The sequence below is a fragment of the Orcinus orca genome, chromosome 5, assembly GCF_937001465.1.
Source record: "Orcinus orca chromosome 5, mOrcOrc1.1, whole genome shotgun sequence".
NCBI lineage: Eukaryota > Metazoa > Chordata > Mammalia > Artiodactyla > Delphinidae > Orcinus > Orcinus orca.
The window spans coordinates 118,287,242-118,303,102 of record NC_064563.1 but is presented as its reverse complement, the minus strand read 5'-3'; the positions used below and the strand labels follow the sequence as shown (position 1 = coordinate 118,303,102).

At 34.3% G+C, this 15,861-nt stretch overlaps 1 protein-coding gene across 9 annotated transcripts in view; it reads left to right on the top strand.

The window, feature by feature from the left end:
- The window catches only part of ROBO2 (roundabout guidance receptor 2), a 1,654,833-nt gene that overhangs the window by 1,553,866 nt on the left and 85,106 nt on the right, over positions 1 to 15,861 (top strand). For all 9 annotated transcript variants that reach the window (XM_049710547.1, XM_049710548.1, XM_049710544.1 and 6 more), the window contains 5 exons: positions 2,416 to 2,587; positions 7,115 to 7,320; positions 11,554 to 11,635; positions 12,070 to 12,232; positions 13,835 to 14,001. In XM_049710547.1, coding sequence (XP_049566504.1) covers positions 2,416 to 2,587; positions 7,115 to 7,320; positions 11,554 to 11,635; positions 12,070 to 12,232; positions 13,835 to 14,001 — 790 coding nt within the window. The remainder of the gene's footprint in view (positions 1 to 2,415; positions 2,588 to 7,114; positions 7,321 to 11,553; positions 11,636 to 12,069; positions 12,233 to 13,834; positions 14,002 to 15,861) is intronic.

The window sequence follows — 15,861 nt, the reverse complement described above, 5'->3', positions numbered from 1 at the left end:
ACACTTTAAATCCATGTAGTGAGTTAAATCTCATTATAACTTGTTATCGTGTAGATACAGCTATATCATTTGTAAATCACGTGCCCTAAAATAGCTTCAGGCTTATACATGCGATTGCATGAAATGTGTATTGGTCTTGTGGCCCAATGAGCATGATATTTAAATATGCTACATTGTGTTTTAATGTTTTTTAAACAAGTAATGATCAAATAGCATTAAAGTATTTCTTTTTCTCTTATTTGACAAAGTGGCAGGTAATTCCAGAGATATTAATCTCTGGGAAAAATTTTCGAGTTAGGTGATTGATTTGATTATAATCTTAGGCCTCCTTTTCTTTATTTCAGCTATCTCCCTCACATTAGACAGAGGGGTCGGGGGAGAGAGGAAAGGGGAGAGAGAGAAAGGAGATTGTGAATGAGAACAAAAGAGAAATGCTTGAGCAAATTGTAAATTTTCAAATCATGAATTGGGACATTAGGAAAAATAAATTAGTCTTACTGTCTGCAGTATCCAATTTTTACAGTGATCTATGACTATCCATCAGTATAGAGAGTTAAGAGCCTGGACTTAATGGTCCATATTCCTCAATATGTGCTGATAATGCCAATTAGCACTAATAGGATACCCAGGCACTTCAAGGCGAGAAGAGCTCTGTAGAATTCCTGGGTTTTGCTTGTCATCCATTTTCTTTTGCCTATGTCATACAAACAGGGAATAAAGATGATGGGTTAACCTCAATCATATGCCATTTTCCATGTCATCGAATCATTTAGAAGGTGGACTGATAACACATTGTAGAGGAAGAGATCCCGGAGAGAATTAAGCCCATCTGATGTATTAGTGCTATGTAAATTAGTATTCTAATGGCTAATTGTAGGAAAGTGCACACTTTGAGTTATTGTATCATTTCCAAGTGCCTTTAAAATTTAGACCCTTCTCTTTCAGAAGGTTTATTTCAGTAATATATTTGGATTCCACAGGAGAATTAGCTTGCTCTCAAATTATGCTTCATATGTATGAAATAGTCTAGCCTTATATAGTAATACAAATTTTATAGGAAGGCAATAGCATTTTGAAATTATATTCCTGGCATGCTAGCAAACATCACCTCTTTTAGAAAAGGTTTAATAATGTAGTATGTTTATGTAAAGTGGGCTTACGGTGTCACACTCGAATCTAATAAAGTGGACATCCATCATGTTGCAATAAAGAGAAGAGCTTCTAATTAAAGTAGGACCTCATTCGCAGGATTAAAGTCATTTAGGGTAATTGAAAAGTGTTAATACCCTATTTTATCCTCTTTCATTGGTATTACTTCAAGGGTAGAAATATTTTAAGGGGAAAATGTGTCTTATGCCTTTAATTGAATGTTATTACCTCCTGATTGTAACATATTGAAACTGTTTAATTACAAACCTGGAAAATTAATTACTATGTCGAGAAACAGATCCCAGAGGGTTCTAATGTTCTTTTTTTGTAAGTAAATACAACATAAAAATTGATATGTCCTTATTTATAATCCAACTTGGAAGCATATCTCAATATAATTTATTGTATCCAAATTTTTTTTTAATTGAACAACAGTAAAGCAACATAGGTCATCCAGGTTAACATTACTGCTCTCCTATAAGAACGTTCACAATTTTGTGATTTGGCTGCTTGTATTAATATGAGTTATATAGGAAACTAAAGAACCTTTGATTTTTTGATAGGGTAATATTATGAAATTCTTTACCATCACACGCATCCTTCAGAAACATCCCGCATCTTCTTTTTATTTTCAGTGATTTGGTTAAGCTTGCTCAGATGGTAGCCTTTATACCTAGCTCCTTTCAAAGCTGTTAAAACCTGCAAAAATCTTATAGCAGAAGGAGATTCAGCTGTCTCTCTGTGTCAGTCTCAGTCACACACTTTTGAATACCTTTAGGAGAAACTGAGTTACTTATGTCAAATATTCAAAAGGGTCAGCAGAAAATATTTTTGCGTTCTCTAGTGATCTGCAGTTTATAAAACACATACACAATTGATATTACATTCTAGATTCTCACGATGTTTTATGAGTTGAGTCAGATGAGCATTATTATGTCCATTTTACAGATGAGGAAACTGCGTTTCAAAACCGTTCAGTAACTCACAGAAAGTCACGCAGAGAGTAAAAGGTCACGATCCAGACCTAGATGATTGTTCCTTCAGCCAGAGCATGCTGGCTTCTTAGAGCACATCATTTTCCCATGATGGGAAAGAAGTTTCCCAGTGAGACTCACTGTGTGGCCTTTAACCCTTTCAGTACCGTATTTTTAAATCTTTGTGTTTTCTTTTTCCAGCCACATTTCTCTAACTGCGGTAGCTGTTGTTAATATAATTTTCCTTCTGAGTCAGAAGAGAATCTTAGTAACATTGTGTTTGTTTCCACAGAACCTGCTTTTCCCAAATCAACCCCAACAGGCCAACAGCAGATGTTCTGTGTCGCCAGCCGGGGACCTTACAATTACCGACACTCAGCGCTCGGACGCGGGTTACTACATCTGCCAGGCCCTAACCGTGGCAGGAAGCATTTTAGCAAAAGCTCAGCTGGAAGTTACTGATGGTGTGATATTATTAGAATTTGTTTTCTGAAAATAATGATTTTTATCAAAACTATGAAATTCTCTGACCTTTTAGTTAAATCCTTAAAATTAATGCTTATCTTCTAAGTTTGAATCTAGGTAAAATAACATTCTTAATAGTTTCTAATTCTCCCTGATTTAATACCATTTACTTTCCCAAAGAAGAACATCAAACACAATCTATTTTATTCTTAAAAATATAGGATGCATTATTTTAGTGAAATAGAAATAGGAATGTTAGCTGTATATTTTTATTCAGTCTTATGCTGATATGATTGCTTCTAATGGATAGTAATAATCTTATTTTACTAGAGGAGAGAGAGAGATATAATCTTTATTATCAGTGGAAACAGAGATGACTTTTCACTTAGCCAATCACATTATGACATCCTATGATGTGTTAATTATACATTCACTAAGTTAAATTAATTAAATACCTTCCAAACTACAAATGGATGCTAAAACTATTTTTTTATTTGTATGTATGCCCTACAAATCTTAACTGAAGCACCTGATTCAGGTGAAAGTTGAAGACCATGCAGCACTCTTCATGTCTGATTTTTTTTTCCCAAGAGCTTTTCTGTCACAATTGACACGTAGGGAGTTTTAGATATTTGTGAACCTCTGAGCATTAATTTAAGCCATATTCTTTGATATCTTAAATTTAAAAAATCTCTCTTGCCCTCTTAGATTTGTGGGGTTTCTGATTCTCCCCACACCCGCACCCTCCCACTCTGGGTTCTGCGATAAAAGAGCTTTGGGCTGTGACCTCTCTGATTCTCTTCTTTCTCTGCTGAGCTTTCATGCAATTCAAATTTACATGTAGATTAAAAGGTCATTTAAAATTAATAGAAAGGCAGTATTTTTTTAATGTCTGCCCATGGTATTGCCTGATTCAGCGCCATGTCAGGAATGGGAATAAATAGAACAGACAAACATTAGCTGAGGGGATATTGAGTCGTTAATGGCCATACCTGCTGATGCAGCAGAGATTTACTGCTATGGAACTGAAAGAAGTCAGGTTCAAGGGTAATGGTGCCAAGAAATTCTTCCTTTACATGGACAAGATCATCGATCCTTCAAACCTCCATATTTCTTTAAAAGAAATAAAATATAATTATTAATCTTTCTTAAGTTCCTATGTTTTCTTCTACTAGGAAAAAATGTCTAGAAACATATACTTGGAAAATAAGGTATTCTGGCCCAAACCTAAGTTTTATTCTATACTACTATGAAAGATTCCAAATATAATGCTTAAGAACTCCACCATAGCTGCTTATGGTATTTTACAAAAGACAGACTTTTAAATGTTTCTAAATGAAGAAAGTGTTATGAAGAAGGCAAACCATATTTGTAGAAAACAAAGTTGATGATTTAGAAGAGCCAGTTGATATGACTGATGTGGTTCATGAAACAGGTGGATATTCAAAACTGTGCCTGATATAATGAAAAGGAAAACTTGTTTTGAGAAATTATGTTTGTTGTTGACATAATCTCTCAGACCAGTAGTAATTCTAGCTTTGGTTCTGTGGTCAGACTGAAAAGAGTGATAAGGAAATTTAAATCTGTTGACTGAGATGTCTCTGAACATTTGGTCACAAGTGGCTTGAATATTAATTGCTACATTGATTTTTACTTTCGTAAGCATTCACAAAGTCAAGATCCTTTTGCAAGAACATTGAATGGAGGTTATAGAGTTATTGATTTTGACAGTAAAGAAATCTAACTTCAAGACCTAAACACACACACACACGCACACACACACACACACACATACACTTTTATAAATAACGTTCTCCAAATATTAACTTGCCACATTGGCCGATGACTTCAGCTTTTATTCATAATTTTGAATTTTTCAGACTGGTTAACAGTTTAATAATACGCAAGTCATCCCCTTTTGAACGTGTTGCTTGGTATGATCCAGGGCAGTTTAGAGCCAAATGAAATTCCAATGTAGAATGAAAACATATGTCGTGTTCAGAAAAACAAGCAAAACATCTATAGCGATGTTTCTGTTGTTACAGTTTTGTACTTAGATTCCTTTCTTGGAAATATTTTTAACTCAAGTGTTCACATGAGATGAGATTGTTAATGGTGATGAAAGGTGCTGTTGAGTGATAATTTTACTTATTATAGGTAGAGCTAAGATCTTTAATACACTTGAATTTCAAAACATCCCTTTAAAAGACCTTCTTATTATTTCATTAACACTGTTCTTCATTTCTTTTCTTCTTTTAGAAAATTAGAAAATTGTAATGAGAATTCTGAGTAGAACCAATAGAATCTAAAAGGACTGGAGAGAAGAAATGTACAATAGATGTCACATCATGATCTTATATGAATGGTTTATTGAGGATTCACAATGCATAGTTAGAGAAAACCATGGAATTGTTCACAGATCACTGGAAACCCTAAATGTTCATTTAACCTCTGACCTTAGTGTCATGGAAACTTGTGGTCATCTTTCACCCATAACATCCTTGAAACTGAAAGTTCTTTCTGGCCAGGAAAGTTTCAGTTACTTTTTTGATCAAATTCATTTAAAAGACAACGAGCTACTCATTTGGGCAGTTAAAAAGAGAAAAAAGAAACTAATTATATGTCCTTTGCCCATATATAATGATTTCAAGGATATGACAGTAAGAGCAGGCTATAAGAAGTTACCAGAATTCTATATAGATATTTAATTTGAAACAAAGAAGTAACATTATATAAAATTTAATAAATAGTTTCTTCTCTGGTAATGCAGACCTATTTTTCTTACTGAATTTTAAAATTATTCATAATGTTTGGTGAATTGGCCTTCCATTTTTGACTCAGAGAGAAAATAAATTCCACAAAGCATTCAACTTGAATATCTATTTGCACAATTATTGCCAGATATGTCAGAATTAGTATAATAGTGTGCTTTCACATTCTCTGAAGATTATTTAATTTACTTCTAAAATGAAGAATTTGATCAAGAAAAGCAGTGAACTAAATGGATCTAATCTTTATTTGCAAAGTATACACAGAGAATCTTGTTTTCCTTAGGTTTTTATAAGGTTTTCTACATATACACACATTTTAATACATATTTTAATATAACAGGTTTAGGTTGATTGGAAGTCCACTCTATCTTGACATGCAGGAGACCTCTATTTTAAATCAAGATCAGTTGGCTTTCTCATGGTAGCCTCTAAAAGGGCTGTTTGATTTAATGTCTTTCGCCAAAACTGTGAACTCTACAAATAAAAATACATATAGATTGAGAAATATATAAACATATAAATGGGTATTTGTAAAAGTTGGTAGACAAAGGAAATTAGAGCATTAATAAGCAAAATGACTTTTTTTGATTATGTACATAGTAATCCAAGATGACCTTCTTGAGAAAAAGCATTCTTCACAGTTGCTTAGCAATAATTCAGATTCACCATCTTTTTCTTTTTGTGGAAATTATATATATATATATATATATATATTTAAATATTATATTTGTTATTATTATACATAATAAAGAGCATATTTGGATAATTAACCAAAACCTATGTGAAGTTTATAAAACTTTCTCTTACGAAATCCTTTCTTGGGCTTGGGTATATCAGTTTCATTGTGAGATGGTCTTCTAATGAATTGTAGATGAGAGCCTGCCTCCAATTGATTCCATATTTTCATTACCCATTTAAATATTACTATACATTCTGATACACTTCCTAAATCATTATATAATACTTCTAAAGGCACTGATGATACTGCTACAAATCAATATTCAATTAAAAAAACAGTGAACTATGTTTATGAAATTATGGAAAATTTACTCAAATGATCACAAAAATGGATATATATGTAAACACAAATTTTCATGAAAATGCTATTTTTGTCATGTCATAAATATGGTCTTTAGATTTTTTTGCTTAAAAGTATAGACTAATTAAATTATATCATCCACATTATATTACTATAATCTAGAGCCCAATATCACAATTTTAGAAATAAATTATTTATAGTCTAATATTTTAACGTCATCAAAATATTATAGTCTATATAAATAAAGCCGGCAACTGGTGCTATGAAGGTAAAATTATGTATTACTCATATATTTATAATAAAAGCAAAAGTGAAAATTGATTGTACTCATGTGATATTCCACAGGCTTTCTAAAACATGCATATGAGAGAGAAAATGGCCATTTTGCAAATGATTACCATAAGCTCTCAACATTTTAATTTTAATATGATTTAACCTTTCTAAGATGTCAGAATTTATCTTATCATCATCTTAATTATAGGTAACTCAGAGTAAGTTATAAATACAGTATGGCTTCAGTAAAATATGTACAGGTGTATGTATAGTAATTATAGATGATAGATTTATAGTGGATGTAGAATATTACAGAAAAAATTATAAGTAATATGTATGACTTTGGGGCTTTAATCTTACTTTTGATATAAGACTACTGCTGATATAAAGACTACCAAATTTCATAAAATTAAAATATCCTGAAAAATATCTTTGTCCTTTAGTTTTGACAGATAGACCTCCACCTATAATTCTACAAGGCCCAGCCAACCAAACGCTAGCAGTAGATGGTACAGCATTACTGAAATGTAAAGCTACTGGTGACCCTCTTCCTGTAATTAGCTGGCTAAAGGAGGGATTTACTTTTCTGGGTAGAGATCCAAGAGCTACTATACAAGAACAAGGAACCTTGCAGATTAAGAATTTACGCGTAAGTAATGTTGGAATTTGTATTTGGATCTTCATCTCACAGAAGTACGTACTTCTCTAGGGAAACACTGTGTTGTGAAGTTAAAATCTTACATCCCTGCATAATTGCTATACATTTTATTATAGACCCTGTTATTTCTTATTTTACAAATGACAAATTGAAATTAGAGGGAAGTTCATTGTCCTTAAGTTCGTTATAAGCTCATAACAGGCCTAGAAACTTTTTATTCCTTCATTCTATCTTATATGTATGTAATCAATGAAACTAAAAAGGTTAAACACATAAAGTTAATGATAGTAATAGTACATTTAAAATAACTGAAAATGAGAAATGCTTCTGATTTACTCTCATGAACAAGGGAAGTTCGTAATGAAATGTGGATAGATTGGCTCAGCCAAACAGTTATGTGGAAAGTAATAAAGAGATGAGACTGATGACTGCATAGGAAGCAGGTTTGGCTAGGTGGTAAAAATATCTTACATTTTAGGTAAAGTTGCTGTGCAGTTTAGGTTTAAATCTGTGCACAAGAACAAGCCATTGCTGGTCTTTTAACAGAAGATGACATGATAGAAAATGACCACTCCTGCCAAATTACCAAGTTAGACTTGCTTCAGGAGCAGCTCAAAATAAATGTTTACTTCTGAATATTATATTAGCTATCTACTGCTGTGTAACAGTATCAGAAAACACTTCACAACACTTGTGTTGTTAGGCTCAAAACAACACGTTTATTATCTCATACCTTCTGTGGGAGTCTGGGCATGACTTAGCTGGGTCTTCTGCCCTAGGGTCTCACAAAGCTACAGTCAGGGTTGTAGTCTCATCTGAAAATGGACTGGGGATCAGTTTGCTTCCAAACAACATAGTTGTTAGTGGCATTCAGTTCTTAATGGCTATCAGACTGGTGACCTCAGCTTCTTGCTTGCTGTTGACTGAAGGCTGCCTGTGGTTCCTTGCCATGTGGATATTCCCAATATGATTGTTTGCTTCCTCAAAATCAACAAGGAAGAGAGTTTTTTAGCAAGGCAGGCTTACAATCCTATATAACATAATCACAAATGTGACATCCTGTCACTTCCATGCCATATTCTATTGGCCAGAAGTAAGTCAACAGGTCCTCCACACACTCAAGGTGAGGGATTACACCACGTGTGAATACCAGAAGGATGTTATCATGGGGGCCACCTGCCCTCCACAAGTATATTCAGTTCATTCAACCAAATATAGAAAGCCTCCCCTCCATGTAGCAAGCACTATACTAAAGCTCAAGAGTATGTCAGAATAGTCACAAGATTGGGAATGAGGGTCAGAATTAGGGTGGTTGATGTAATAGTACATGAAGAAAAATTGACTGAAAATGATTCAGTGGAAGAACAATTAGTAGCATCTGCTATCTAGGTATAAATTGGGAACCAAGGTGATTCAAAAACAAACAAAAAGGTGTTGCATTTTCCCATTCAGAAGCCTGAGGAGGAAGATAAATTATTTTTATTATGTGTATTTTCAAATGATCACAACGGGGAGTGTTTTTTTCTTACAATGTAAATTATTTACAAGCACATGTTTATCAGATGTGTAAAATACGGACACATAACAAAAAGGAAGAATGACTTTTTTGTAGTGTGCACATGCATACACAAACACAAATCTTTAATTTGTTACTATAATGAATGTATATATTGTTTTATTTTAATTTTGAGATAGGCATTAATTATTGCTCTAAGTAGACAAAATGCTATCAAATTCAATTTCAAGAAAAATAAATTAATACAGGTTTTTAGCCTTTTTATTTATTGTAAATTAATTGTAAACCTTCTTTGGACAAAATGGGAGTTATTAAAAAATTAATGCCAGCTCTCCTTGAGTAAACAAGTTAACCGCTCTCTCTGAGCTAAAAGCAGACTTCTTGGGCCATGGAGGTTAATGCATTTCCACTGTACTGCTGAATTAAAGGGTGTGCTTGAACAGTCAAGACCCCCAATAGTGTTTAAAAGAAGCAATTAAAGGTGGGTGCTTGATGATGTCAAACAAAGTTTGAGCCCCTCTCTCAGGCTTCTGAGTAGTCTTTCTGAGATGCATATGCATACTCCTGGGAGCTTGTCTGCAGCCAGCTACACAAGGAGAAAAGTAGGTGAGAGAGCGTGCCAGCACATTTGTCTTTTTCAAAGCACTGATTAAGGACGAAAAGAGAAGGATGGAAAAGATATGAAGCACTCATGACCAGAGAAGACATTATTTAAAGTTAAAGGAATGAAAATGAATATGGTGATGATGATGATAATACAAGAGTGAGCTTTAGCAATGTATTTAGGGTTTTCATATCACTTTTGATAAACTCCACAATGAAAACATTGTTATTTTTTCTGTAAGATGACTGTCTTTAACAGAAATAAAATGTTTTACACTACTTCACTGATACAGTCAAGAGAGGGTTTCTGTAGATCATATTCCTTTAGATCTTACTTTCTTTTCCAGTACTTAATGCAAGGGGGGAAAAATAGTGTGATGAACACTGTGTTCTCATGGTCCAGTAATTGGTAGCTGAATCCGTTTCTTCTGAGGAGAAGATTCCAATAATCATTAAAACCTACCGACCACAGCTAATGTCAGACTTGTATCTCCATACAATGACAAGGAGATGCAGTTAAGAAGCATTACCTAGTATTCTTCTTTTAGCATTTGCACATAATAACAAGTGCTACATTTTAGTTCAACTGCTATAATAAAATGCAAATTTTTTACTCTTTCACAGACCATATTCAAATGAACATCCCATTAAAATCCAGCCTCGGCTCATTATATTTAGTTTGTGAGTGATGCTTCTTAAAAGCAAAGATCTGATGACTATAATGTGTGCACAGCCACATTTGAAAAAATGGCTCTTTCTACAATGGCTATTCCCCCATCTTGCCTCAGTATAATAGAAGACAATTGTACAGAGATAACATAATATGGCAAAGAATGACGTGACAGAGTAATTTGAAACTTAGGTTAAAATACATAATGCCATTTAAAAGCAATTAAAATTGTGGAACCGCAGTAACATCCAGGCACTAATGATTTACCCGAGAATCAGTTGTGGAAGGTTGAGTCATCAATACACTTACATTTTGAACCCAACAGATATTATATTCCATGACCTCCCATATTTTATCAACAATTAGACTCACGCTCATCGTGGAATTTTAATTCTACATCTTCTGCTTTGCCTTATTCTGTTTGGTCATCAGTTTCTCTTCCCAGTCTCGCTTTTCCTTCACCCCTAAACTAACCTAAATGAATGTTGTTTGCAATTTAAGCCCGTGGGGCTCAACCACAGGGAGGATTTTTGATTTACATATTACCAAACTTGAAGTTTTTGTCAAGGTATAATCACGGAATCTTCTGCCTTTTAACATTTACAAAAGGGAACTCTTGATTATATTGTCAACTATTCCTCAAATTCTTTTGCCACTCTTCAATGAATAACAAAAACATTTTTTGTAATCAGTGAAAGACAGTTTTTAGTATGCTTTAAAAAGTGTTGTGGATTAGATGATTTCTATGACCATTTCAGCTCTCTATTGCAATGATTCCATGGGTATCGTTTGCTTGTTTTTAATGACACAACTTTATTTCATTCACTGTTACACTGCTACAATTTTAATAAAAGTGAGCACTGCACTCTTTAAAAGGAAAGATTTCATTTTCCTTTTTGAAAAAACAAAATTTCTTCTTCACTTTTCTCCATGTCTTTAAAAAAAAGAAGATCTGCCCCCATATTATCTCAGTGCTTATTTACTCCTGGGTATATTTTATTCTGTGAAATACAGTTTATTGACGACAAAGAGGACAGCTTTGCATTACTGATCTCTGAATGTTTATAGGATGCTGAAAACTTCTGTCCTGACTTATCCATATCTAACTCTGACACAGTGAAGTACCAACATAAGCTGGAATTAAAAGATAAGGGGATTGCTGTGGAGGCAAATAGAAAGACAACTAAAGTTTACAGACAAATAGCATTTAGTTGTAGAAATATAATAAGAATCTTTGAATCACCATTATGAATAAAATACATGATATGAGCTTATTTTAATATTTTACGTATGCATATGATTGACTCTAATGTATAATTTGGACAGCCAAGTGATATATCACATTTTCACAGTCAAATATTGCCTTGTTGAGATTTAGTAATTATTCTACAAATCAATTAAAACAATTTTATTCTCTCCCTTCTATGCACACTAGATTTCTGATACTGGCACTTATACTTGTGTGGCTACAAGTTCAAGTGGGGAGACTTCCTGGAGTGCTGTGCTGGATGTGACAGGTGGGTTCTTTGTGAACTATTTTAACAGAAGAAATCTTGAGCCAGTTTCAGTGATTAGCTCATTATCAACTAACAAGTTAAAGAGAGATCAATATTTTAAATTTATTGAATGTAAGAACTAAGCTTTACGCCACTTTTTCGTTTCTATACCTCTTGGTACGTAGCATTGCATATATGAAATGTGATACATTTGTCCTTAATAATCTTGTTATTTTATTTTCTCTGTCTAAAGAACAAGCAATTCTAGTGATCATGTGTGAAAGTAAATATTTACTAATATGTAGGAAAAATCAAATATTCACTTATATACTTTTGATTCATGAAGATGAATTGCTCACTGTCTATTCAAATTCTTTAATAGACTGTTTTCCTTTTAAGCATCTTTGTCAGCTTATGTAATCAGAAATGAAGCTTTTTCTATTTGTCCCCTCTAGAGTCTGGAGCAACAATCAGTAAAAATTATGATTTTAATGACCTGCCTGGACCACCATCCAAACCACAGGTCACTGATGTTACTAAGAACAGTGTCACCTTGTCCTGGCAACCAGGTACCCCTGGAACCCTACCAGCAAGTGCATATATCATTGAGGCTTTCAGGTATGAGACAGTTCCTTTTTTCTCCATTGGGTTTTTGCTTTAGCTCCTATATCCTAAAATCTCAAGTGAGCTATCCTGCTGTTTTATTCTAAGGACATGCTTAATCAGTGCATTTTAAGAATTTATCTTTTATATCTGACTTTATTCAAGAATAGACTTTAGTTTTATTTTTCATTCATACCTTAATTATAAGATTAAATATGCATTATCCATGCCTACGTCTGTAGGGATCTGGTTATGACATAATCACTTAGCTCTTGACCATTGTAGGGATTTATCAGATGTGAATTTTGGCTTTAGAACTAAGCAGAAAATAATTTAATTAGGCACAGGCACTTTTTAAGTTATGCAACTGTTACTGAGGCATGGAAGCTTGGAATTTTACTTCCTAATAATTAGAGCAGAATTTAAAATAATTCCAGTGTTTTATGCTATATATTTGAATACGTGTATTGGCTATGCCTAAGAGAATATTAAAAGCTACAATTAAGAGATTGAGTACATGCACTTCTGATTGCTGAAAGGAAAAGATATGTCCAATTGTTATTTGAAATAATTGCCGTCAATTCAAGGATATAGACTATAATTTAGCAAATACTAGTATAAAATTGTTTTATGAGAATTTGAAAAAATAGTTGTACTAATGGGAAAATGTGGCTTCATATTTAGTTTCAATGTGCTTCTGTTTGCCACTATAAATATAGTGATAGCCTCTCTCCTTTTTAAGCATTAGGACAAATCATCACTTTCATTTTAGGCTTCCCTAATCTATTAAAGTTAAGGATCAACATATAGTTTTCAAATTTCAAAACAGTGTTTTTCTATAAGTTTCATGCTTTGTTGTAAAAAGACTTCTGAAAAATAAACAGACAGCCCTGAAAATCACATTTCCTCCTCATTCTAAACCAAAGCAGCATTTGACCTTAGACAAAGTGCTATAAAAGGGCATCCCATCTGAAGATGACTGTTAAAGGGTCCACACATACAGATTCAGAGATATTTCACCATTCCGAAGTGGTAAATCACAATACTGTGTAATGTACAATTTTATTAAAAATGTGACCAAGGGAAAATATTCATTACATGCTTCCTTTCTTCTTTTACAGATATGTAGTTTTAGAAGGCTCTATTATAATATTGCATGTGGAATTGATGCAAAAGAAAACACACCTTGTAACAGGAAAATGTATTGGCATAATTTACTCTGTAGTCCATTTATTCTTTCTACAGGTTAATTCTTTTCAAGGTATATATATATACATTTACGAGGACCATATTTATTGTATAAACTTGATGTTGTGATCTTGGCCTCTGTTCCTTTTACAGGTATTCATTTAGTGGCTGCTGTGCTTTAGCAAAGGGCTATCACATCTCCTGGGCTGAGTTTAATTTTGTTGTGCATGGCACTTCCGTTAGGTGGGCTCGGCTTTGTTGTTGAATAAACTGAAATCATCCAAATGTTTCATTTATTGGGCTGAACACTTCAAGCGTTGTGTGTGTGCGTGTTTAATTTTCAGCCATTAACCTTTGTCATTGATACCCAACTCCATTTCCAAGACCCTTATGACTGCTGTTTAAATGAAATTTCTGTTCATGTTTCAGCCAATCAGTGAGCAATAGCTGGCAGACAGTGGCAAACCACGTAAAGACCACCCTCTATACAGTGAGAGGACTGCGGCCCAATACAATCTATTTATTCATGGTGAGAGCCATCAACCCTCAAGGTCTCAGTGACCCAAGTGCTATGTCAGATCCTGTGCGCACACAAGGTAATTTCAATAGCTGCAAACATGACTGTTTCTAGAAGGAGGCATTAAACAGATCTTTAAGGGCAAAGGGGTTGCAGGACCAAAGATAAATGTGTCTGCATTGCTTATTATAATGTTTCGCTAGACCTGATCCAGTGAAAAAGAAAACTTGTTGTTCACCTTGGTGAGTGTGTCCTCTTTCTGGAGTTGTCAGGGTCTATTTGGTAAAAAAGAAACAAAATAATTTGGTACAATTACATAGTAAGTTAAATTGGGGCTTAACTGTAGGGCTTTACTATATTTCAAAAGAAGGAAAAATGTTCCTCCTTCTTTGAAATTAATTGTACAATAGCAAAAAGTGATCTTTAATGGATAAAATGCCCTGTTAGGGATATCAAAATTACTTCCTCTAGTTCAGGAATTGTGTTTTGATAGTGCAGTGGGTCTCAAGGTGTGGTTCCCACAGAAGCAGCATCTGCATCACCTGGGGCCACATTAGAAATGCAGATTCTCAGACCCTGACTCAGAAGCTCTGGGGATGGCGCCTGGCAGCCTGTTAAAGTGCCCTCCAGGAATGTTAATGCTTAAGTTTGACAAGCATCATTACAGTGTATTTTATTAAACCACATGTTTAAAGGAACAATTTGTTTCAGGAAGCAGTAAACCAAGCTTTCTTCCCGAGGTATGCAATGCTTTTGACTAATAAAAAACGAAACAAAACAAAAACACCCACCCAGAATATTATAAGATCAAAATGGAAGATTTCTCATCTCATCTTTCATAGCCTGCCTTCAAACTGAGAAGTTGCTGCAGTCTAGGGGTTAATATGGGATGTTGAATTACAATTTTCCTTCTTACTAGTAGGTGAAGGGAATTAATAAAATAGAAACGGTGGCTTTATTCTTTGTTACGGCTTACTTCCCACAGGGTTCTTGAGAAAGGGTTAATTATGTCTTATTTGTAAAAGGCTTTGAACAAGATATTTATAATTCAAAGTAGTATTTTTATGCTATGAAAAGCACCATACAGCCATAAAATATTATTATAATTACAATGTAGTTCGGTGATAGTAACTAGCATGCTATTATAACAGAGAAGGGCACCTTAAAGGAATCAAGTCAAATAAAGTCACCACGTGATTTTGCAACGTTGCTGACATGATGACAGTCAAGGGAGGAGGGGATGCCACTTTGCTGTTGTTCTCTAAGCAGTAATGTGATTAATTTCCCATAATGATAAAGGGACTGTAGGTAAAGAACCTGTCTCAAGAGAAGGAAAAAGTACAAGAAGGAATTTGACGACCTGAAACTGTTTCTATTTTACCTTGCCAGGATCCGGTTGCTTTTAGTGTGTCTGAATTTAATGAGTACATTAAATTATTGAACTTGAAAATGAAGAGGTGTATGGTTTTAAGTCAAGAAGTTGTAGTACCCAGATCTTATTTTTTTTTTTTTTTTTTTTCTTTTTTGCGATACGCGGGCCTCTCACTGTTGTGGCCTCTCTCCCGTTGCGGAGCACAGGCTCCGGACGCACAGGCTCAGTGGCCATGGCTCACGGGCCCAGCCGCTCCGCGGCTTGTGGGATCTTCCCAGACCGGGGCACGAACCCGTGTCCCCTGCATCGGCAGGCGGACTCTCAACCACTGCGCCACCAGGGAAGCCCAGGATCATTTTTGACACCACACTTTCAGCAGCTTTGCATTCTGCAAAGCACCTCTTTGCAAAGAACACTTGGCTGTGTGAGCTCTTATTTTTCAAAGATATTAAATACTGTAGAATTTAGCAATTTCTTATTTCAGCAAGGCAGCAAGTACTTGTACCATCAAAGCACAGTAGATCATAGATATATCAGCAAAGATTAATAGTATTCACATGATATTAA